The 26,097-nt window shown below is 41.7% G+C and overlaps 1 protein-coding gene across 10 annotated transcripts in view; it reads left to right on the top strand.

Moving 5' to 3' along the window:
• Nucleotides 1–4,522: 4,522 nt before the first annotated feature.
• Nucleotides 4,523–26,097, top strand: part of PLEKHG7 (pleckstrin homology and RhoGEF domain containing G7) — a 59,446-nt gene continuing 37,871 nt past the window's right edge. For 3 of the 10 annotated variants that reach the window (XR_004901482.1, XR_004901481.1, XM_036018580.1), the window contains exons 1-4: nucleotides 6,088–6,263; nucleotides 7,813–8,534; nucleotides 9,072–9,094; nucleotides 23,596–23,723. Coding sequence is in view for 8 of the 10 variants with exons in the window: in XM_036018580.1 (XP_035874473.1) it covers nucleotides 7,842–8,534; nucleotides 9,072–9,094; nucleotides 23,596–23,723 (844 nt within the window). In the remaining 2 variants the exon portion in view is untranslated. Of the gene's footprint in view, nucleotides 4,599–6,086; nucleotides 6,264–7,812; nucleotides 8,535–9,071; nucleotides 9,095–16,942; nucleotides 17,782–23,595; nucleotides 23,724–26,097 lie in introns of those variants that run through there. The other 7 variants (XM_036018577.1, XM_036018579.1, XM_036018575.1 and 4 more) reach the window with 4 other exon arrangements.

Here is a 26,097-nt window from a genome sequence, read left to right as displayed (position 1 = left end):
AGAATATGGCAAAAGCGATGAAATGTCACCCCTGGGATTATGCTACAATACATGTATTAGGCTCCATTTCACCAGGCTGGAGGGAGAGACTGTCCTATTGGCCTTGAAGAAGCAAGTTCGATATGAGCCATCCATAGAGAGAAGCATGTGGCCAGGAACTGCTGGTGGTGTCCAGGACCTGAGAACCTCAGACCCACAGCCACAAGGAACTGAATTCTCCCAGCAACCACAAGAAATCAGAAGACCCCAAACTCCAGGAAGGAATGCAGGCCAGCCAGCACCACGATTGTAGCCTTGTAAGACAGGGAGCGGAAGACTCAGATAAATTGTGCCCAGACCTCCAACCCATAGTAACTCAGAGATACAAAGTATGTGTTTCTGAGCTACTAAATTTATTGTATTTTTTAATGCAGTAACAGAAAACTAATATAGTGACCAACAAAATATTCACATTGGAAAACAGCTGCATGGCCACCAGAAATTAGGGATTGGTGCTACCTATAGACCAGAAATCTATAGGAGCTTATTCTCCAGATATAGTCTAAGTGGTGCAGATCAAAGCCTTCTTCCTGAGAGCAATGTTTTTAGAAAAGGTAGAAAGAGGAACCAACAGACCCCCAACCCAACACCTCTATATCAGTGAGGATTCATTTGGATGCAAGCAAAGAAAACATGACTCAAAGTGGCTTAACAGTTAAAAAAAAATAATAGTGGGAAAGCATAAAAGTAGAGAAACATCTTTCTGGGGTCTGACAAGGACTAATTCAGCTTTTCAGTGATGTCATTAAGCTCAGTTTTGTTTTGTTTTTAACTCCATTCTCCCCGCCATGGTATCAGATACAGCCAAAGACTGGCTCCTCCTCCCCTATTGTCTCAAGATGACTCCTAACAGTTCCCAGTTCTTCCTGTGCATGCTTCCTCTTTCACATCCATCAGGAAAGAGAGCTTTTGTCCTAGTACTCTCAGCAAATTCCTGAGAGTCACATTGACTGGACTGGCTTAGCTCACATGCTCATCTTAATAAGCCAATCCTTATAAGAAGCCAGGGGGTTGGAATGCATATTTGGCTCAGCCAAGGACATGTGTTCCGTCCCACAAGCTGGAGACTATGGAAACACAAAAACTAAATGGAAATCACAACTCTTTGGAAAGTGGGGTGGGTCGTGGATCCAAGGAGGCTACTACCAAAGGTCTACTAAACTCACAATTCAAAGGTAAGTTTAGTGCTGTCCTGCAACTTAGAAAGGAGGAGGGCATTGAAAACTCATAGGGAATCCTAGCCCATAGGACCTTCTCATTTCAGCCGATAAACAGCACTAGGGCTTTGGCAGTAGCTGTGTGGGAAGGCCTCAGAGTTTGCTCCTAATGAAAAGTCTCATCAGAGAACTGGGCCCGACTGAGACCTATCCAGTCCTGCATTTGTTCAGCAGTACAACATGCCAAGCTCTCATCATGGCTGCAGCTGTGGCTCCAGACCCTCGTCTGTGCCCCTCAGGCTTCCAAACCAGTGGGCAGGCTCTCTGACTATTAACTGTACTCTTCTTATTTCTTCTTTGCAAACAAATTCTATTTGGCATATTCTGTCATAAACTCACACACTATCAGAACCCAGTCCAACACTTTCCTGGCCACAGATCAACACCAAGCAAAGTGAATATATCCCTCTATATGAATGGCAAACAGAATACCACAGAGTTCAGTAAAATAGTCTATAGGTAGAAAAATAAAGCAAAAATTTCTAAAATGCCTCAGTAGAACTGTCTTTCTTTGAAATAGAGTCATTTCAAGAAATAAAAGAAATTAAAAATTGTCTGATTCATGAATCTTTTACTTTAATTTTTAGACCACAAGTGTACAGTTGACTTCATCACATATCTCAGTTCATAACAAACACTAAATAATTTGTATTTCAACATGATTCAAGGACCTAGAGAAAAAAACTCTACAAGCACAATGATATATAGCTCCCAACATTAGCCTACTTCAGGGCAACTGTAGAGAGAGGCAGACGGTGTGTGAACTGGGCACACCACTTATCCTGCCCCAAACAGGGAGCCTGTCCTCAGATCTAGTTGTTTTATATGAGCATATGAGGGGAGACCCCCCCTAAAAAGAGAATTATCTTCTGGAGTGTGGGCCCTTTTTAATACACACTTCCCCCACTACATGAGTGTTCTAGGAACCCATCTGTATCAGTGCACCAGCTGGCATTATTGTGAGAGGCTGCGCTGGGCATCCGTGAATTTTTTTTGAAGTCTCAACATGTTTGCTGTTTCCTAATGGGCGATTTATAAGTGCACCTGCTCATACCATGTGAGCGTTCAGCAATTTTTGATCAAAAACAACATGACCCCCCCATACTCCACCCTCCCTATTCACCCGATCTTGGCCCAAGCCACATTTTTTTGTTTTGTTTCCCCAGATGAAAAAAGCCCTCAAAGGGAAATGTTTTTGCCGATGTGAAAGAGATGAAACAAAAAGTGGCAGAGGCACTAAAAGGCATCAAAATGGATGAATTCAAAAACTGTTAAGCAGTAGAAAAAACATCTTTTCATAGGTGTATTACATCAAATGGAGAGTACTTTGAAGGCAACCAAAGTTTAAACATGTAATAATAAATGCACAATTTTTTGTATATAAATTCTAGGTTTTTGGGGGGTCTCTCTCATAGATATGAAAGTGTGGAAATAGGAATATAGTGTTGCCAGATCAGTTAATTTTTTTAAAAAAGCTTGAAATCTAAATATTTCTATAAAATCTCCTAATTTCTAATGTTGGATTAATTTTTTTAAGCTGGAAAGCCAATCACAATTCCACTGTTTGCAGCCAGAGATCTGGATATTTGTGATACAAGAACAGGTTGTCGGGCTTCAGACTTTGCATGGCACGCATCCCAGATGGCTTTTCCTGAACCGAAACTTCTCCAGGTTGAGTAACCTGGGCAGGAGGTAAAGAGCATGAGGAAAGCTGCCCCCTCTGCAGACTGGAGGTGGACATTGTGTGCCACACCAGCGATCAAGAACCCCTTGGCTTTCAGTGGGTTTGTCCCAGGATCACGGTGGAGAAGCGACCCTCGGAATTGTCCAGGGTGTCCCTTCCCCATCCACAAGGACTTTGTCTCCTTTGTCCTTACAGGTTGCAATATTTTTTTCCTCATAATCCTTTGTGACATTTTTGTAGACTCTTGATTTTGTTATTTAAGTTACAACCAGAGATTAGAAATTTTGGGATGGAAATCAAGTAACTCATTATCATTATCCCCCCCAGGAAAGACAGTTTTACAATCACAAATGCGTGAGGGGAACTTTTCCCCCAAAACCAAAAGCTAAAATACTTAATTTATGCTTTTTCTTTTCTAACGTGAAAACATTATTTCTAGACAGCCTTGGCAAGAAAGTGGACTCTTCTGTGCTGGCTCCACACTGCCAAAACAGAGAAACGCCCTTGGTACTCTTTTCAGGTTGGTGAGTGATGGTGACCACAGTGTGAAGGGAGAAGTCAAGTCATTTTTCAATGTTCTAAGTAAATAATGTTTGAATAAGGCCAATATGAGAGAATTAGACTAATGCAAAAGTTATCACAAGACTGATACCTGTAAGTTAAACCTTTTTTCTATCTGAGGCAACAGTTCTCAAATTTTTAATACATGTAAGAATCACCTGGAGGGCTTGGAAAACACAGGCTTCTGGCCCCACCCCTGGAGTCCTGGAGTCAGGAGGTGAGGAGGGGCCCGAATTGAACTTTAAATCAGCCCCCAAGTGATGCTGATGCTGCTAGTCCAGGGACCCCACTTTGAGAACCACTGACCTAAAAATGACCTTCACAACTACTACGTCATGATTCTAAGTGATGAGAACTTCAGTAAGTTAGACTTAATAAGAATTCATTTGAATTTGTTTTTATAAAGAGCCTGTAGAAGTATTCTTTTAATATTGCATGCATTCTAGGGCATGTATGCAATATCTCCGCCTAGACACTAAATAAAGGTTCTTCAGGACACTGCTCTAATGAGAATGCCAGTAAATACAAATGCCTTCTATTTCATTTTAATGATATGAAAATTAATTCACAAATTTGTTCCAAGCACAATGATTAGTTCCTCTGTCATTCACTGCTTATCAAACAGTCCACTAATTAAATAGACCCACACAAAATGTTTTAAAATGTGAGCAAAGTAAGGTCAAAAGAAATGATTCTCACAACCTTTAAGAAAATAAACAGACTGGAAACCTAGAAGTGCCTCACTGCACTCTCAATGCCTGTTATTGAAGGGAAGTAAAAAAGCCACGTTTGCACTATGTCTGTATTAGATCAGCAACTGTTCAGTAGAAACAAATCACCTGACTTTTTCTGAGGTGATCTTACATTCTCAACTTGCTTCCCTTTGGCTTGTCATAAACAAATAACTGAAAAGTCTCTAGGGAGGGGAGAGACCAGTTCCTCATTTCAACTGGCATCAGGTTTGAGGCGGGTCCATTGTTACAGGTGTGGAATTTATTCTTCCAAGCCCTCGCCTGGCAGGTGGCTCCATGGTTCTGCTGACTGCAGTGTCAGAACCCACCTGGACAATGTCACCTTCAGAGGCAGACCACCCACAGGTATTAGAGGCAACCTTTAGCTACTACTGGGGGTTTCCCTCTTGCACTTTCCGTTTGCTCAGCTCCTGCTGCTACCAACTTCTCTTGGTCCTGTCTTGCTGGCTTCTCCAGGTCTAAAAGAATGGGTGACTTGTTAGTCTGTACGGTTTCATTTCCAGGGCACTGAGACTGAGGCTGAGGCTGCTTCCCAACCATGTGGGTGGTGTTTGCCAGGTTCTTGAAGCTTGGAAGGTCAAAGGCTGGTGAATTTTCTTTATAATGATCATCTATTGATTTAGCCTTTTAGAGGATGGAAAGGAGAATTCTCGAGTTAGCCTGAATTCTTCTGGCAATGATTCCTAATCATACTCATAGAAGTCATCATTAAGGGAGGGCTTCCCAGGACCCTCTGCCATTATTTCTTTTAACCTTTGCACCAGGCCTGTGAGCAAGGTACTTGGATGCCTCCTCACAATGCGGCCTGGAGGTGAACAGAGGGGAACGGCTTGTCCTAGGTCACAGCCTAGCTGGCAGCGAGGTGAGGAGGGGAGAACAAGCACGATGGAGGGGAGATCAAAGCCCTGCTGTATTTAAAGTTTCTCTGGTTCTGTGGTAAGTTATGTCAGCTGTTACTACTGCCTTGGTTCCAATATTTGAGACACTGACCAATAAATAATATCTACTGGCCCTTAAGTTCTATTGGACATAACCTCCTACTGGCTCCCACAGCCTTGAGTCAGGATGACTTGAAAGGAAACCCAAAGCAGTGTCTTAACCCCTCAGCAGAGAATAAAAGCACAAGGACAGAGGTGACACCCAAGGACTAAGACTTTGATGGAGCTAGTCTGCAGGTGCCTATGTAAACAGACATGGAATTCCCATAAGCGGGTGGCTGCCTAGGACTTGGATGATGCTATAAAGAAGCTGTAAAAATCCCCTGGGTGTGTATGTGTGTGAAAGGGCCTGTAACTCAGCTCGGCCACCTGTTTGTTGGGAGAATGAGAAACTGACCCCTCCAGTTAGGACCTTAAAAAGACATTGGATGTATCTGTTTTCCTCAGGGGTCAGGATGGGCTTTTTCATTCTTCTCCAGCAAAGCTGGTGTCAGCCCTGAAAGCAGCAGTCAGAAACTAGCAATCTAAAAACAAAACCAGTTCATTGAACTGTAAGTTTCCTAACTGGTACCCCAAATAGGGTGCCTTGTGCATTTTTATTCTGCATGTAAAGTTCTGTATACTTGAGTCTTTAGCACAAAATCTTAAAGCAAAACCAGCATTAAGGATTACAGATTTCTTTTGCAAATAAGAGCTGAATTACTTTAGTTGGTATCTAAGTGGTTTCTCAAACAACTCTCAATTTAAAATTCAGTGACTGTTAGTTTCATTTGGCCTTTAACCAGATGAGAACTAGGGAGTAAATGTAAGAGAATGGAAAGTCCCCAAGATAAATGTCACAGCATTGTCATGACAATGTCATGGCATTTGGCTCCTCCTCTTTGCTGATAAGAGTAAATTCAAGAGCCTACTAATTTTCTCAACATAGAGCTTTTGAACCTGTATGCTTGAAACACATTAGAAGAAAAATATTGAAGGGGAGAGCAGCTGCCATAGTCCAGCACCCAAACTATAATGAGAAGCAGGAAACAAAAATTAGGGAGTATATCAATGTGAGGCCATTCAGTGTGGGGTAAGTAATCATATGCTATAAAAACAGTACCAAGCATTGCATTCCTCATGGAACTACATTAAATGTAGATTATACTAATTGTATTTCAGGGAGTACTATGAGTGATAAGCAACTTCAGAAGGCCAGGTCATTAAGAAAGGGTGTACTGGTGTTCCGTGTTCTCTGCTACCAAGCTGAGGAGGTAAATAATACATCGTAGAAAAAGTTCTATGCAAAAGTGTTGTTAGTGCAATTAAAATTGTATAGCACTAAAAAAGTAAATTATTAGCTATCCTTAAAATTTGGCTATCCAAATGCACTCATTCTTAAAGGGTTCCAGCTTGCTGAGTTTTGCTGTTGAGTTATATAGACTTGCTAAAATTACCATATCTCGCAGTGTATAATGCGCACCCACGTTTTTGGCCCAAACTTTCAGGGGAAAAAACTTTCAATTAATTTTTTTAATTCAATTATTTATTTATTTATATTTAGAAACAAAACCAGTTATCATATTCTAGGGTATTATTTTTGCATACAGATATTTCTATTGCTTTCTAGAGTTACACTTTTAATGCATAAGCATAAATAAAAGAATTAAAACACTTTCTATAGATATGGAATTACTACTACCCATGTATAATGTGCATACTTATTTCTCCCTGAAAAATTTGGGCAAAACAGTGTGCATTATACACAGCAAAGCAAAATATGGTATGTGATTGGAGATTTCAGAATGTGTGGTCAGTACTAATGCTCCATCCATAAATGAGCCATGCACAGTCTGAAACTACCTTGTCATTGTCCGTGGCAAGGGAAGATAGCTTCCCACACATAACTACTATCTTCATATGGGAAACTACAACATAATGGAACAACAATAAGTCATTCCCATGTTAACATGAATCAGATTGTAGAGTTGTAGAGGCAGCTTTGCTTGAGCAAGGGAAGAGCTTAATCAACCGAGAGGTAAGTTTGCATTAGTGAATCCTAGAAAATGCCCCTAATCATGGTAGGGCAGCTGGGTGACATCTGAAGTTTTCTGTTCAGACTCACAAGTTGATCTTCCAAAACTTGGGGATAGATATCTAGAATATCTTTTGCCAAAGATTTTACATTAATATTTTTGCAACCATGTCCATTCTGTTATTTAAAGTTTGAGGGAAGGAGTCTTATTTCCCTTGGTCTTACATCCTTACCTCCCTGAAATACCCCAAAGTATGTATTCATACATATATATGTAAATAAAGTAATTAACATTTAATGTATATTTAATTCTATTAAAGAGGGTAATCAAAAGATGATGAGCTATCTGGCTTCTAAGAAAAATCTTAGGTCACTAAAATTTTTAAAGCTTTTTTGTTTAAACTTGGAAGAGGTATCAGGTAAACAACAAACAAATTTCCACATACAGGCTACTCAGATGAGAAGACTGGGCTCACTTAAGTTAGTTATCTTCCAAACATAAAGAATGCTGTTAACTGAGCTATTCCTATCTCCTATGCTGAATTAGAAGTTTCATGTGAAATTTCAGACCCATTTTTCTCACCTCTGTGTCCCTCATTCGTGACAGATTCCACGCTCTGATCTTTATCACTAAAGATGCAACAACCTGCTTGTAATTATCCTCTGGAAAAGGATGAGGACATCCTAGAGGAAGGATGGCACTTGGATGAGGAAACTGAACTACTCCAGTGTGGTCCAGAGAATAGCAACTCCGACAGTGTCCCCTGGAAGCTTCCAGCCACACAGCCTCTTCACTGCATGGGGAAGACAGAGTCACCCTGCCCAGAGGAGCAGCCCCAGAGCCTCAGGGCCTCCCCGCTGCACCCCCTGAGGAGCCAGCCCAAGAAGCAGAGTGAGAACCAGGGGAGTCTTCTCCACTTTGACCGGCAAGCCCCAGGGAGAATTTCCACCTCTCCCACTTTGAGGAGGTTAAGGGGCAGTGGCAGTGGGACAAAGTACTCCCTGACTCAGCAAGAGGCCCTGGAAGGGCGCACCTGGGGAGGCTGGAAGGAGCCTGTAGGCTCCCCATGTTACCTTTCCAAGAGTCTACCTGGAAGCCCCCAAATTTCTTCACACTCCTTATCACCCAGACTCCACTCAAGATTGCCTCTGGATCCCACAAGTGTCCTCGATGCTGCTAACTCATTTGAGCCCCAAGCAGGGCCCACAGATGAGGCTGCCCTTCCAGGGTCTGTGCCTGTCCAAGAGGGGTATCTTTCCCAGGCTTCTCTTTCGGGGAGAGGAAGCCACTCACCGCCCAGCCCTGCTGCACTGCTCCCCAGGCCTCAGGTAACAGCTCTAAGCCTCCTACCTCTCATTCAGTGGGCCACCAAGCAAAATAGGCCTTGGAGTTTCCACATTACCCCAAAGGCCAGGGGGTTTTGTGACAGGGGACAGCACAAGAATCATAGCTGAGGGAACACACACTCTTTTGGATGTACTGACTCCCACGTAAAAGGGGAGCAGCAGCTTGGGGAAGAAGGAGAATGGAAGTCTATCTCACCTTTGTCATCTACATCCCTGAATGCACTTTAAAGAAGGGCCACTGAGGTCAGGCTAGAAGAGACGGCCTGTCAGGCATTGAGTAGTAAAGGTGGCCCCCCTGCAGGTACATACAATTTGAAGATGACATTGTACAACCAATTTAAACAGAAAGAAAGAGCAAATTATTCAAATTTCAAGTCTTCTCCCCCTCCCTCCAAAAGAAGAGAAACCAAAAACATTTTAGCTAGTCAAGTTAGTTGTTCCTTCCTTAAAGATGTCTGCTTTGGAATTCTGGGTGGACATAAGCAAAACTAAAACATATATTTTTAAAATTTATTTCAGGGAGAAGAATTACATCAGTCCAGGTGTGTATGGATTTGTCCTTCTCTGATGTTGTGAAATCTGCCAACTGTTTACTTTCACATCTGTTTTTCTGTTCTGACAAAGGGAACCTGATGCTTTTTAATCCAGGCACTTTGTTTACAGCCCCCAGGGCACTCTTCACACTTACAAGTAAGAGTCTTAGTTCCAAGAATCTCCTTTGAAAGCACAGTATTTTACTGTGGTTTTGGGGGGCAGGGCATGACAGCCATATGCAGTCATGGTTTTCACTTTGAATTGTCAATGAATTAGCCTGTGGATTCACCAACATCCATTTAATAACAGGTTTTGTCAGGTAGAGAAAATGGGAAGGACAGAAACATTCAACAGCTTTTCAAAGAGAAATTTAGGAGACAAAGACAAATAGCAACAAGATGTGCTATTTAAATCTAGGACAATCTTTAAAATGCCAGGTATGACAGACTCTGCCTTTATCCAGAACACAGGTGGATCACCTTGGAAACCCACCCTGAACTTGCAGCCTGGTCCTCAGGTTGTGACAGTGCAATTGCCTTCCCTCTCAGGGAGGAAGAGCTTCCCTGACTGCAAGGAAATGACCCATGCCCAGTTCCCCTCCCCCTGCCCCCAATCTGTGGGATTGGCAGGAAAGCCCTCATTTCATTTGGAAAGTCATGGAGGAATACTCAAGGAATTAGCCATTGTTTTATTACTGGCCCTCAATCCCCAGACAAGAATTTGTGTCTAAAATAGGAAAGATGGGTCCATCTCCACAGTCATTGTTGATTTTAACCCCAGTGGACTGAAATATGTGAACAAAGGTAGAGGATATTCACAAAGCCACAGGAAAATGTACACTTTTGTGTTAGTGTACCAGTTAGCTATTGCTGCCTAACAAACTATCTCAAATCTCAGTGGCTTAAAACAACAACCACTTATTATTTCTTATAAATCCATGTGTCTTCTGAGAGTCAGGTGATATAGGCTGTACTCATCTGGGTAGTTCCACTCCACATGGCCCTCATCCCTTTCATGGGACCAAAGGTCTCCCCTAGGCATGTTTCTTTTTCTTATGGTGAAGGGAGAGGTTCAAGAGGGCAGACAGAAATGTTCAAGGCCTCTTGGAGCCTGGGCTAATTCTGCCTAATTCTATCGGCCAAAGCAAGTTGCATGGCTGAACTCAGGGGCAGGAAATTATGTGTCAACAACAGTAGGGGAGCATTGAAATGCTACATGGCAAATAGTATGGGTACAAGGGTCAATGAAGAATGGGGCCATCCATGCAAATCTTCCACAGATGCGAACAAAAATAAACCTCTAAAATGACACCTACTTCAGATGTGTTAGAGAAAAAGAGAGTACTCTGAGAGAAAGTCGATGATGTGTCGATCAGAGTCGATCATGCAGAATATTTAAGGATGTGTTCCTTACCCAAAAAGCTGTATGAAACCATGGAATGGATTGATGTGATCAGATGGATATAGGGTACGCATGAGATTTAGATGAGAGTGGACAACAACAGAACCGTTAGAATATTCAGGTATGAGAAGCTGGTAGGTTAGGCTCTAATGAAGGCAGCAGAGTTAGGAAGAAGTCACACTGAGCTATTTAAGAGCTACAATCATCTAGGCTTTGTGAATTGTAGCCCATAAGGTATAGGTCTTGACTTCAAGTTTGGACATGCTGAGTTAGAAGACCTATGGAACATGTGAGCAGAGATTTTGAATAGATACTTGATTAGAGAAGGCATCAGGAGGGAGAGAGAGGGGGGGGGGAAAGAGAGAGATAGATACTTATCTGCAAGTCTTTAATCAAAGAATACTTCCCAGAGCAGGTGAAGTCTGTGTCCAGCTTCAATTATAAGTTGGAGTTAGCAGACATAAAGCCTAAGTGATGGGACCCATTAAGCCATTTGCAAAAGATGACATGAAGATAGTTTTTACTGATGTGCAGAATCTTTGTGAGTCAATAACAGAAATAGTCTTTGTAAATTCAAAGGAACAGCTTGGGCAAAGGGCTTGAGGCCTTAAAAATCTCTGTAGTTTCATATGTCATAACCACCTACTATAAAGTGGAAGGGTTACAGAAAATCACAATGAGAAATTAGAAGGAAGGTAATTTGAACACCTTGGTATCTAGTGATGACCCTGAATTCCTAAATATTGTTTCTCTAGGATTTAGTATAATACTTGGCATGTAGAAGGCAAGATTTGTTGAATGAATAAATAGAAGACTAAGTAACTATAATATATGAATTAATAATATGTTGAATATTCATCTATTACTACTAATGAAGAAGAAATTTTTTCATCAGCCATAGACCACTCAATTATACTTTTTTTAATCCAAAAGTTGGCCTTCAACATGAATCTTTGGTAAAAAGCTAACCATCTATAGCACAAAGATCCTCTGTCTGTCTTTTGCTCCCTCCCTCTCGTCTGTGTCGTGTCTCTGCCATCTTCCCCACAGTTGCCTTTTGTTCCAAGGGCTCCTCCCTTCAGATAGCTCACCCGGCTTAGTCAGGCCTGTCATGAATAGAGTGCTGCCTGAGGCCCTGCTGTCTGCCCGGGAGCCCCCTGGCCTCATCTCAGAAAACCTTATTTAAACTTATTTAACTTAGGACTTGAACATGTCTATTAAATGGTAAAAACTAGGGGCTAGCAAATGATGACCTACAGCCCAAATTCAGCCACTATCTCTTTTTACAGGTAAAGTTTCATTGAAATACAGCCACACCCATTCACTTAAATACTGTCTATGGCTGTTTTTATGGTCATGCAATGAAAGAGACTCTATGGCCCAGAAAGCCTACAACATTTACTATCTTGTCCTATGTAGAAAGTTTTCTGACCTCCAATATTTTAAGAAATGGTTACTTCTGTGGCTGTCAGTCAATCACAACAAACTTTTTGCTTTGTAGAATTTCAGATATAAAACTCTTTTTCAGAAATACTAATTTTTTTTTCTTTTGCTGTAGTGTTTTAACACATAGCCTGACAATTGGGTAGACTCATAAATGAGTAGGACCCAATCTACTCTTGGTTCTGAAATCAGCTCAGTATTATGACTTTGATTACAGTTTTTTCTTTGTGAACTTTTTACTCTCTGTCATTCGCCCTCTTTCTCCATAATATTTCAGTGAATTCACATTCCTTCTGAACCTTCTTCTCCCATCACCAGAGTATACCTCCTGGAAAAGAATCTTTACAATTCATTCCCACTAAAATGTGAAGGACTTTAAGCTTAAAAAATATTTATACTTACCTGTTCAAGGAGAGCAGTATATTCCTTCCTTTTGGGTTTCCCTACACCTTATAGCATTAAAACACTTTTATATCCATCTGCTTCAAGACCATCCTAAGGCCAGGGGCCACTTATTTATCCTTAAACCTCTAGCACTCAGTATTCAGCTAAAAATCTATCTCCACAAACACTCATTGAGGGAAGGGGTAGAATTAAAAAAAAAGACAGGCCTGCTGGGAAACTTCTTTGTTTAGAGTATTACTTGTCTCTCTCCCAGATGTATTGCATTTTGAGAGAACAAGACTGGAAGCCAAACAATGAAGCTGTGTTGGTGGGATTTTAAACATCACGAAGTAAATGGGGGAGGTTCGGGGGTTAGGAAGACTTCGTTGGCACCCCTTAAAATCTCCGTTCACAGAAGGCTGTCTGTCACACCTAATAATTTTCTGGTCAGTCCTGAAACTGAGAAGGGAAACCTACATACTACATCTATGAGAACAAAGACGACCCTTCCAGTGTTCAAGATGAAATTTTTTAAAAATGCTAAATATATCCAAATTAGCAACTGAGGCAACAGCATGAAAACTAAATGACAAGGTATTTGAAAGTCTATTGCCAGGAAGAAACCAGACAAAAACATTGAATGACAGTAAAATACCCCCAGGGCCAGCCGGAGTTACTCTTAGTGGGCAGCGTAAAGTGCTAGTAAGAGCTATTGGAACCAAACTCTGGGTTTGAATCCTAGCTCTACCTTTCTCTGGCAATGTGACCTCGGGCAAGTTCTCTAACAATCTGAAACCTCCAAGTCATTATCCATGAAGTGGTGATACAAACAGTACTCATCTAATACAGCTTTTGATATGATTAAATGTCATCATAAAATATGAGGTGGTGTTATCTTTTAAGAAACCATTCACTTATTTATCCATTCATTTACTCATAAACACTTCCTCTACTCAAGTCATTGATTCATTCTTTCTAAAATATTCTGACTGCACATTGTTCACAGGAAACTAATTCAATGTGCCTGAAAATTAAATTCAATACAATGTTCTATCTTCTGCAGACATTTATTTAAAAACTGTTATATACCTAGCACTGTCTGTAAACTCTGGGAAATATCAGAGAGAGAGAAGACTCTGCCCCGGCTCTCACGGAACTTAAGAGCCCATAAGAAGGGTGTCTCTAGGGTCTCTAGTTATAACTGGAGACTAATAGATGGCATGCCGTTGTTTTGTTTGTTTGGTGATTTGTTCATTTAATTTCTGCACTCTGTAAAACTGTGTTTTACTGTATTACTTTCTCCCTCCCACACACACTTTTATTGAGATATAATTGACATAGAACATTATGTGAGTTCAAAGTACACAACATAATGATTTGATAGGTATATAAAACAAAATGGTCACGACAATAAGTTTAGTTAACATAATTACCTCACATAGTTACACCTTTCCCCCCCTTGTGATCACATAGATGGAAGATTGTTAATCAGGCTGCGGAAGGGAAGACTGCAACCTGAGGGAGTCGGGGAACCTTCCCGACCTGGGCACGGCTGGAGAGTGGGGTGTGGCCTGGCAGTGTCCTTCCCTGTCAGGAGCAGTTATTCTGCCACGGGCATCGTCTCCTCTAGGTGCAAGCTCAAGGAAATCAGGGGTTGTGTCTGCTTTGCTTATCATTGTAACCCTAGTGCCTAGAATACTGCTTGGCACTGAATACATATTCAATAAATGTTTAGGGAAGAAAAATAGGAAGTCAATTAGTTTGTCAGATTAGGATAAGCCTGGTATGTTCCACTTTTGTTTTGTATGCTTTCTCCTCCAGCCACTTATTTGTCTCCATTCAGCTCCTTTCAACCTCCCCCACCTTCTTAATCTGTTTTGTGTTTATCTCTTGAACGTATCTTGGGTTGGTGGGTATTTGTACAAGTATTTGATCCATCTGGGCAGTGTTTTGACTCTCATCCAGAAAAGATGTTAGCCTAGAAAGACATTGAGAGTTCTAGACAGGTTCTAACAACTACCTTGCTCTGAACATGTGTGTTTGATAAATATTACCTGTGGATCCTAAGAAGTCACAACATGGAGTGTTTTCTACTCTGGTGAGACTCCAAAGACTATTTCTGTTCTGTGTTCAAACTGGTATGTCTTTGCACTTAATACATACCCATCTAATAAGGCTTTTTGATGTGATGATATGATTGATATATGATATGATATGATAACCAAAACACAGCATGCCAGGGAATGTCATCCATTTGTCCACTCCACACCCACTCTGTGCCTGGCCCTGGGCAGTGAGCTAGAGGTGCCCTATCTTTTCTGCCTTCTCAGTTGGATTTCCAGAAAATGTAATCTTTCGTAGAAAGTTGAACTGGAAACTATGGTCAAAGATGCAAAGGAAAGTTTCCAACAATCTTCTGAATCTCATAATGGAAAAGTATATCCCAGATTTAACCATGAGAGCTACAGCTCCATAATTGGCAGTCTAGTTGTCACTTCTCCATTGTTTATTTTAAAAAGGGATTTTTTTAAAAAGATTGTTACTGATTCTTAATGTATTCTTCCTGTGTAATCAACCCATAGTTAAAAGCAAGCATTTCAAATTGTACTATATTCTTGCATATGGCAAAACACTATGATTCTTAAAGTAGAACACCCACCTCTTCCAATCACACAATTGCTGGAGTGACACCTGCTAAAAAAGGTACAATTACCATTAATTTCACTAATAGACAGGGACCATAGCATTTGGAGAAGGAGGTCTGATAAGCCTTCCCGATGGGGAAAGAAATAAAGAAAGAAAACACTGGGCAACATTCATAGCAAGGGAAAGAATAAAGCTGTGCCTTATCCAAATTGTAGTACCTTCATGAAGATTTTTATTCCATTAAGATACACTTGCAACCATAGGGCAGTTGCTAGCCCCCATAGTCTCTAGCATTTTTTATTATTTTGCCTTAAAATTTGTATCTGGGCATTAAAGGCCAGTAGTCCTTAGCTTAAGCCTACTGGGAGGAATCTTTTTAAAAGTGCAAAAAAATGCATTAGCCTTATTCTTAAAGGAGAAGCTTTAATTATTTGTTTTCAAATATTTCTGTCAAGATAAAGATCACCACGTAATTATTGCCCCCACCCACTGGCCACTGATGAGAAAATAAGAGCAGTGCTCCTACACCTTTGAGCCAAAGGGTCTCCCTCACAGTTGTTCTCCACATGAGGACACTGAGGCCCAGGGAAGCACATGCTAAGGTCACACGTGAAGTTCAAAGTTGAGAATCAAGGATCATAAATCCAATGTCCTTGCCACTCAACTATGTTGCCTCCTGTATTTCTTCCTGTTGCTGCTATAATAAATTACCACCAACTGGGTGGCTTAAAACAACGGAAATTTATGCTCTTACTGTTCTAGAAGCCAAAAGCCTAAAATCAAGGTGTTGGCAGAGTCACGCCCCCTCTGAAGGTTCTAGGGGCGGACCTGTCCTTGCTGCTTCACCGAGGTGTTTGTTCATTGGCTGTGGCTGCATCGCCCTGTCTCCGCCTCCGTCTTCACATGGCTTTCTATTTTCTCTGCGTCTTTTCTCTAGGTGTCTGAGAAATGCACATGTCATTGGATTTAGGGCTCACCCAGGTAGGTAATCCAGAAAAGTTTCCTCTCCAGATCTTTAATTATGTCTACAAAGACCTTTTTTACAAATAAGGTCACATTAACAATTCCAAGAGTTAGGATGTGGACATGTATTTTGAGTGACCTCTATCCAACACATTCTATCCCTTCATTTGCCTAAAATAGTAACCATCATTATATCAAATTTTTTAAATCCTCACCCAAAGATACGTATGATTTTTAGAGAGAGAGAAGTGGGGGCAGAGAGAGAGACACACATCGATGTGAACAAGAAACACTGTTTAGTAGCCTCCTGTATGGACCCTGACTGGGCCTCAAACCCACAACCTAGGTATGTGGCCTGACTGGTAATCAAACCCACAACATTTCTGGTGTATGGGATGATGCTCCAACCAACTGAGCCACCCTGCCAGGGCCATATTTATATCAATTTTTAAAAATACTTTGTGCATATGATTATTTATTCATATTCCAAAATGGAAAAGCAAATTCATTTGAGAAATGTGTATAAGCATTCCATAGGTCAATATACCTATATATTCAACAAGCTTATTTAAATACCTGCTCTATGTCAAGTTCTATGTTAATGCTTAGGTTGTATGATATTTAAGACACAGCATGGGTCTTCAATAAAATCATTATTAAAAACACAAAGTAGGGGGAGAGGAGGGAGGGAAAGAGAGTTGTCTCTCCCTGAGCAGATCAGGAAAACACTCCTGGAGAAAGGGAGTCCAAGCTGGAATTTAGAGATGACTATGAGTTTGCCAGGCAACTGGAGAAAGTAGAGCTAGGCAGGCAGATGGGAACTACCTGAGCCAAGGTGTGGAGGCATGAAGTGCAGGGTGAATTTAAGGAATAGCGAGTGGCTGGCGATTAATGGAGTGCACGTTCTGCAGGAGTAGCAGTGATCACTCTGGGCGATGCAAGTTTGGTTATGGTTCCATTTACACAACAAATGTTTACTGAACTCTTATGTAACACTGGGAATTAGACCAGAAGCTAGAAGTTTAGGGTAAGAGAGGAGATAAGACACGACTCCGCATAATGACCTTATGAAGTAAGACACTTTCCATGAGGGAGGACAACAGTGAGGAGTATTTCATTTATTAGTGTTTATCTAAAACAGTGGATTGAGCACTAAATGAGCAGCCACCAACATAACAAGATGTGTTTCTTGCACTGAAGGAACTGGCAGTCTAGTGGAGTAAACAGACATGTAGATAGAATATTATATCATAATATATTCAGTATCCTTTCCTCTCTTTCCAGCTACAAGTCTTTTTGGAGTTAGATTTGTGTATATGAATTTTGAATTCTAGCTCTTTTATTAACAATATGACCTTAGGCAGATTTCTCAACTACCTCTTTAAGCCTCAGTTTCCTCCCCTCTATAGTAAGGGCAGTAATTTCCATTTCACAGGATGCTTGTGAACATGATTATAATGCATGTCAGCCACTTATCAGGGTGTCCAGTAAAAGTGGGTGCTCAGTAATACCAGCTGATTTTAAATTAGAATAATATTCACCAAGACCAATCTATTCAGAGTGTATGCATTGGAGGTCCACTGGGGACACATTTCCTCCAGCCAGAAACTTTTCTGGCACTGGCACACAAGAGCAGGCTCATTGTTGAGTGTTGACTCACGGGCGTGCAGCCTGCTCAGCAGTGGGAGAGAATTCTCTGAATTCTCTGACTTGCAGCCATCCCAGCCCACACCATGGACCTTCAGGTCTTCTGCAAAGGACAGAATAAGGAGACGTACCAGAAGGGAGACAAGATTATTCCAACAGCCATGGGACTAGTCCCTTCGGATCTGACCAGCCTGGGGACTCACAACTCAGGGTCAGTGAAAGTGTGGCCGTGTTGGGGTTTCTGAATGCAGGGGTTGGGGGAGGTGGCTGGCAAGCCCATAGGCTGTGAAGTCTGGGTCAGGCTCCTGGGTCTAGACTTTTCTACTAAAGCAAAGAACCAGAATAGCCAAACAGCATCAAGCCAAAAAGAAAAAAGCATTTCTCCAGGATGTTTGTTTAGTTGTGCTTTCCCAAACAAAGGCCAGCGTGAAGCTGTGCAGCACTTACACAGCGACAGTGGGTTGTCAGCCCCACCCCAGATATTTTGCATTTATTATTAGTTCATTTCCTAGCTTAATATCCCTCTGAGGAAATTAGGTTCTCAAAGAATTCCTTTCCCACCTTACCCCACACACACACCACTTTGCTTGAGAGAGATAGATAAAAATCCTGAATTTATTGCAATAATTGCTTCCAGTGGATATTTAGTCTAGAACTGGACATGATATTGTATGCATGTCATTTTTTATAATTTTAGTATTCATAATAGCAAAAATAAGATACCAATTTGGAGTCACCAACACCTCTCCCTTCTGGAAACCTAAATTCGAAGTGATTCTGAATTCACTACAACTATTCACAGTAATATCATTAATGCATCGATCTGAGCAATCCCAGCTGACAGAGACATAGGGTCCTTTTCCTGAGGTCCCAGAAATCTAGCCCACTGCCAGGCCCAGGTAATACAGGGACAGGTCTTCTGCATCAATTTGTGTCTCTTCATGTTACTATGTGCAGGTATTCTTTTTTATTGTTTCCCTAGGTCTCCACATGGTTGCAATGGTAATTTCAATATTTTTACTAACCTGTGCCCTCTTGTGATGAACATAAAAATGTCATATCCACAGAGATTCTGCTATGCCCTTCCAGAGACATGCCCACCTTTTCAGAATGGGCATCCTGGGTTTTGAACACCAAAGCAACAAAGCCACAGTCACAGCCCAAGCCTGGTGTAAGCCAGTTGTCTTAGCTCTGTGCCATATGTGCAAATTGAACTCCAAAACCTGGCCTCTGTGCTCACAAATGGATTCCTTATGTCCGAAGTTACCCTAGTCAAGGGAGAAGTGGATAGGGGTAATTCAACCATTTTTAATGGAGGACTCAAGCTGCATTTTGCTCTTGTATATGTGTATGATTATTTACTCATGTTCCAAAATAGAAAAGCAAATTCATTTGAGAAATGTATATAATCATTCCATAGGTCAATATACCTATATATTCAACAAGCTTATTTAAATACCTGCACTATGTCAAGTTCTATGTTAATGCTTAGGTTATATGATATTTAAGACACAGCATGGGTCTTCAATAAAATCATTATAAAAACACCAAGTGCGGGGAGGGGAAGGAGGGAAAGAGAGTTGGCTCTTCCTGGGCACACCAGGAAAACAGTCCTGGAGAAAGGGAGTCCAAGATGGAATTTAGAGATGACTATGAGTTTGCCAGGCAACTGGAGAAGGTAGAGCTAGGCAGGCAGATGGGAACTACCTGAGCCAAGGTGTGGAGGCATGAAGTGCAGGGTGAGTTTAAGGAATAGCGAGTGGCTGGCAATTACTGGAGTGCACGTTCTGCAGGAGTCTGTATGAGGAAATGGCAGTGATGACCCTGGGCAATGCCGGTTTGGTTATGGTTCCATCTGCACCAGTGGTTCCCAACTTTTTTGGCACCAGGGACCGGTTTTGTAGAAGACAATTTTTCCACTGACCGAGGTGGGGGTGGGATGTTTGGGGGATGATTCAAGCACATTGCATTTGAGCTCACCTCCTGCTATACAGCCTTGTTCCTAACAAGCCAGGACTGGTAATGGCCCACAGCCTGGAGGATGGGGACCCCCAATTTACACAACAAATGTTTACTGAGCTCTTACTTAACACAGGGGTTTAGACCAGAAGCTAGAAGTTTAGGGTAAGAGGAGAGATAAGACATGATTCTGCAGAACTACCTAATAAAGTAAGACATTTTCCATGTGGGAGGACAATAGTAGAGGAGTATTTCATTCATTGATGTGTATTTAAAGCAATGGATTGAGCACTAAAATGAGCAGCCACCAACGAGAAATGATAACAAGATGTGCTTCTTGCACTGAAGGAGCTGGCAGTCTAGTGGAGTAAACAGACATGTAAATACAATATTATATTATAATATATTCAGTAATTAGCATAATAGCATTTATTAACAGACTACTAAGTTCCAGACACTGATCTGAATGCTTTACATTGATTGCCTTCGTCCATCCTCATACAATAAGTAGGTATGATTATTGTCTACATTTCACTAATGGCAAAGTTAGGGCCAGAGAAGCTATTAACTTGCTCCATTGAGGTCACTCAGCTCAGGTTTAAAATCCAGGCTATTGACTCCTCATTCGTAGCCATCGCTCCAGAGAACTATAGAGGCATGGAAGAGAAACACATAAGGCAGCCTAGAGGCAGTGGGGGACACTGATCCTCCCATTCCACTGGTAGTTATGTTCTGTCCTAGGTCCCTAGAGATTGCTTGTAGAGTTGTAGGAAGCTACAGAACTCATTGTACTTACCAGATTGTGTAACATCTAGAGTTAAGGCTCAAAAGAGTTAACTTTCCCCCCGAAGTTCAGCTAGGTTACATTTCTCATTCGAATTATTGTAAATTTTCCAATCTCCACTATCTCCATAAATACCAGATCTCATTGTATGTTTCTAGGATCTTTATCAAGAAAAGTATGAGGTTTACAGGAAGCTTCTAATCTTTTTTCCAGGGAATTTTTTTCTTGTGGGTTCTCAGCATGCTATGTTATATAATACCTTTTGAATAGCACTGTGAAAATTCCTGGCTGGATTTGTGTACTGGTAATAAATAATGTATCAGTTCCAAAGTACTGTATCCAAGACAATGAAACTAGAATTATATTTCCCACTCAAATTACTGTAACTTTTTCACCTCCCACCAAATTCAATCACCATGGATATTGGGTTGACAAATAACAAAATGGGGAACAGCTTTAAGAATTTGAGTTGTAACTAATGTTCTTATGAAACCTCATCATAAATAGGGGGGAGAAAACAGAGGCGGCAGAATGCCAAAAAGTGACCTTATTCTTTGGAGAAGGAAGCCCAGGACGGGGCAATTTGTGTCGGTAGGATAACATTTGTCTGCATGTAACAACCCACGTAGAATAACCTAAGCAAAAAACAAGGGCATTTCTCTTGTACACAATCAAAGCCTAGGCCAAGGCAGATGTCAGTAACCTCCCAGGCTCCTTCTGTTTTCCTGTTCTGCTGTTATCTTTGGGAGATCACTGGTACAATTTCGGGTGTCAAGCCATAGTCAAGGCAATAATAAGGGCAAAGGGCAAAAGGTAAAAGGAAAAGTTAAGGAATACTTTCTACTTTGAAAACGTTTCCCAGAATCCATACCCTGCAATTTTTGTTTAAATCACATTGGCCGTATCTGGATCACAGGGCCTCTGCTAGCCTCAGCTGAGTCAGGACAAAATCACTGTATTACCTCAGCACACGCCACTCATTCCAAGGAAAGCAGGGTTTTGATAGTAAGAAAAATGGAGAGTGTGCACATTGGTTTGGCAGCTAGCAATGTTTGCAAAATTAACCTCAAGTTTTCTAATTATAAAGAGAGAGGACAAGAGAGATGAGCAAGAAAGGGCAGTCAAAACAGACTTTAAAACCCCAGGAAATACAGCTAATTGTATAAAGCCAAGCAATTTTATAAGTATTTTCCTTTTAAGTTACTCAGATAATCCATGGCTCTAAGTCTTATGGGACAAATAGGGGTTAGAAAGTTTTGGAGAGTTCAAAGTGAGGGCCAAACATTCCCAGCTAAGGCACTGAAATGTGAAACCTTTTGTGTTGGTATTATAATCCATTCCTTATTTCTAGAAAATAAATTACAAAGTAAGGAATTTCAGGGGCCAGATCACAGAAGGTTTGTGCATATGCTTTAAAAAGGCATTTATCTGGTGCTGAATGAAGAGCCACTGAAGTATCTGAGGACAGGAGGGACTAAGTCAGACTCCCACTTTGAATGACTCCTACTTAGTGACAGGGTTTAGGATGGAATCAAGAAGATAAAGCTAAAGGTGAAAATGTAAGTTAAGAGGCAACTATATTAATGAAGGTTGAAGATGCCAAGGGCCTGAACTAGTGGGAATGAAGAGCAGTGCACAAATATGAGAAAGTAATCCTTTGACCAACCAGGGAGACTTCTTGGAGGAAGCAGCCTTTTATTACTAAATATGAACTTTCTTTTATGCATGCAGCATCCATCTTCAAAGTCTGAGACAGCCTTATTTCATATCGTTTGGAGGAGTTTATGGGACATAAGCTATATTCATTAATAGAAATTCCTAAGCAATTTGTTCTGCTATTCGTAAGTAAAATGATCCAGAAATGCTTTTAACAAAAGGCTGAAAATTTGAAATAATTGTTAATATCTAGAGGTAGGAAAATGCTACGTCAAGTTACTTGTATCCTCAAAATCAGTTCTCCAACTCTGGTGAATATCTAGGGAGCTGGGAAAACTAGATTCAGAGGTCCACCTTCAGACTGCCTGCATCAGAATCTCAAGGGAGGGACTTAGGGGTGAGTATTATAATAAATTCCACAAGGAATTCTAATACCAGACTTTGGTCGACAGCATGATAGGCCTGGCAGGGCATAACCAGGACCCCTGCATCAAACATATTGATGAGAAACAGGGCATGAGATCCAAGAATGTACAATTGTGAGGCAAAGGATGAGAGTACAGGCAGAAAGACCATCACTTGTGCAGAAGGTCAGAAGAATGGAGCTTGGCTACAAAACCTGGAGGACTTAAGCAGCAGGCAGATAGGAAAGTGTCAGCGGCAGTGGAAGGGCTATGCTGGAGAGATTAACAGGCTCCAGCTACAGCCCCTTTGTGGGGAGCAGGCAATGGACCAAATCATAGTATCCAAAATATAACAGACTCAACTTCCAAGGCAATTCCATAGCTATGTTTTTGTTGGTAAATTGAGACAAAATTCCTCTGTATATAAAGTAACCTATATACTAAGCTATTCGCTGATGAAGAAGAGAATGTAAAGATTACATTGGTCAATAAGTAGAAAGAATTGCATCTCTCATCCCTCAGAATAGGCCAAAGGAATATCTGAGCAGCTCTGATGAGGAAGCTATGAAAATCCCCACAATTCGATGCTATCACGCAGGTTCCCAGGGGGCAGATCCCTTACCCCTTTGCTTCTTAGAGATCTCTGAGCACATGCCAGTGGCTTTGAAGCTGCCTCTCACTGTGTCTGATATGTCAGCCATTTATTTTGTGACTATCCAACAGACAAGAGGTTTCACGAAATGGGATACAGAAAAGGAGAAGGTGAGTAGGCCTGTTTGCTAAGCTTTACCAATCACAATTTTCATTTTTCTCTGGGAAAAAAAAAACCACTGACTTGAAACAACCAGCCTTGGATCTCTAGAGATTCTGGCAGCCACACCATGCATCCTGCTCTCTCCAAGGCCCTGTGAATAATGTGCAAAGACTCTTGTGTGTGTGGGCTTTCTCCTAGTGTCCTTCTGAATTTTTGAGAGAGCTGTTCTGCTTTGCATTAGTCAGAACCATAAATGGTCAATAAAGCTCAAAAAAGGTGTGGATGCTGTGCGTCATCCTGGCTCTCCTGTGCCTGGAGCCTGAGGTGGCCTCCAAATCCTTCCTAAAAAATGCAGGCATTCATCAGGCTTGTAGCAGTTGCTCCTGAATGTGCAGAGGTGGTGAAATGAGGACCCACCTGCATGCCGGCTCTGGCTCTAAGCTTTCGTCTTCTGCTTTCTGAGCACAGGTTCTACGAGCACAGACGGAGTTCTGTGGTGCTTAACTTGCCTGGACTTGAGGTGTTCCCTGGGGACCTTCTGGTGTCCGATGGAGCTGCCCATTACCTGTGCCACCCACTTCTGCTGCTGAATTCAGGTGCCGTCATTCAGTGTACTTATGTTACATGGCTGCTATGGGAACCATATTGTAATAAGCCGGGAGCATTTTCAAAACAGTTAATGGCCGGTTACAACATGTGCACTAAGTTAAAAGAGATCTCTCACCAAATCAGGGCAGGCATCAGCCATGAATGGCTGGAACCAGCTGAGTATCACTCTGGTATTGGCTATTCCAGTTACAGAGATGGATTAGGTATGGTCCTTCTCTCAAAAGGTCCTCTTTGTCAAAGGATTTGCCCCTGTCCAGACCTGGGACAAGTATACCAGTGATAGCCACCATCAGGGAACTGAATGCTTTCTCTGGGCTGGTGGGCAGCTTCCCCATCATTGCTATGCTACCACTACCTCCTGGTTCTACCCTGCTCCTGGTTCTTAGCCTCACACTGGTACCTCCCAGCCAGTGTGGTACCCTGTGGAGACAGAGGTCCTGGTGATAGCAGATTACTGTTAGAGATTAGAGAAAGGTGGCCTTAAGGGTAAATCTTCTTCATTTTTTAACTTAGTTGGGAAAGAAAAGAACAGCTCCCCACAATTCTGAGGGTAGCCTTTGAGAGTTAAAAGGAGACAAGAATTATCCATCGTGGTAGTTGTTAAACTGGCTTTGTTCTTAACAAGGCCCTTTTGACATAAGAATCCTCACTTGAAAATCCAGCATATAAAACAGATCCAGGCAGATTTGCAATGCTTGAAAGCGGGGTGGGTCCCAAAGCCTCACTCCAAAGCTGCCCCCCCCAGGAGCCCAGGACATTGGGCAACTCAATTGGAAAACCACCTAGTTCATTCCTCATTCACCTGTGTGCAAAGTTAGACCCAGATGGGAGAAGCAACCCAGCCATGGTGTCAGCTGGTCTGTGTCAGAGGCATGAAATCTAGGCTCCTACCTGCCTGTCCTGTGCACCCTCCACAAGCCTGCAGCAACCACCCATGAGATAGAACCCAGAAGCCAGAAGCCACCAGTAAATACGTCATACCTAGCATTTTTATAGTTCTTCACTCTTTATAGACCCCTTTCTCATCTACTGTCTTATATGACACAACCATCCAAATGAACATTTACTCTCTCATATGATATAATCACCCAAATGAACAAACCAAGGATTAAGTGATCTACTCAAGGACTGGACCCTAGAAATTAGAGCTAGCTCTAAAGACAGCGTAACTTCAACAGAAATTAGTACTTGTTCCATGATACTTTGCAAATGCTTTAAACTGGTTAGCAATGAAAGCAGTGCTTCCCAAAGGCAGGTCCCAGATGAGCAGCTTCAACATTAACTGGGAAATTCTCAGAAATGCAGATTCCGGGGCCTGGCTCCAGACCTTTTGAATTAGAAATTCTGGGGGTAGGGCCCAGGAATCTGTTTTCTTAATAAGCCCTCCAGGTGATTCTGGTGTCAGCTGAAGTTTGGAAACCACCACGCTAGGAAACCGGTCATAACGTCTACGTGATGCTTCTGAATCAACTCATTGTTCTTTGTTGTGTGCCTAGCATCACAGCAGAAGCCACACAGTAAAGTAATGTAGCATTCTCCACCAAATCCCGCCCTGCCCTCTCCTCAGGGAGTGTAGGATAGAGGGAGCACTCGTGTCCCCGAATCACGGTCCAATGCAGTGCCGCTCAAGCCCCGATGCACATGGGAGTCACCTACACCTACGCTCAGTGCAGTACAGCTAAGTCTCTGAGGTAGAGATTCCAAGTCAGCAAACCTGAATATTTAACACAGATAATAAAAGATTTTGGATGCAATAAAGACCCATTTCAGTCTTCTGAATATTCACAGATATTTTTGAATATCTGTGAAGCTTTCCCAAGACCCTAAAATTACCCCCAGGGTTAGAAAAGCAGAGGAGAGAAATCTGTTAAGATTTCTGTTAAGAAAATCCCAATTATGGCAGTAATCCCAATTATGGCAGGATTTCTGTTAAGAAAATCCCAATTATGGCAGTTCAAGTTGGACCACCAGGCATTTGAAGGCTAAGAGTGGTGAAGCCGATTTGTTGCTAGAGGAGATTCCACCCCCCCCCTTTTAAAAGATTAACAAGGTGGTCAGAAGGAGCAAGATAATCAGTTGGACAGGTACCTTCCAGGGCTCCAGTAGGAAAAGTCCTCGAGCACACCCTTTGTGGTAAATGCTGCTTGGTAACTACCTCCATCTAATTAAACTATTGTGCAGAGTCCCCTGATGAATTGAACAGAGATATAGACCTATAAGATATCTATTTTTTATACTGAGTCAACAGAACTCCTTACCTAAACCTGAAAGATGATTCCCAGTCCTTTCTGGGTAACATTACAAATTGATGCAATAACATAAAAATCAGGAGTCCAGAATTTCATCTGCTTACTTCCTGAT

Source organism: Phyllostomus discolor, chromosome 2, assembly GCF_004126475.2.
Source record: "Phyllostomus discolor isolate MPI-MPIP mPhyDis1 chromosome 2, mPhyDis1.pri.v3, whole genome shotgun sequence".
Taxonomy (NCBI): domain Eukaryota; kingdom Metazoa; phylum Chordata; class Mammalia; order Chiroptera; family Phyllostomidae; genus Phyllostomus; species Phyllostomus discolor.
This window is presented reverse-complemented; position numbering and strand designations above follow the sequence as displayed.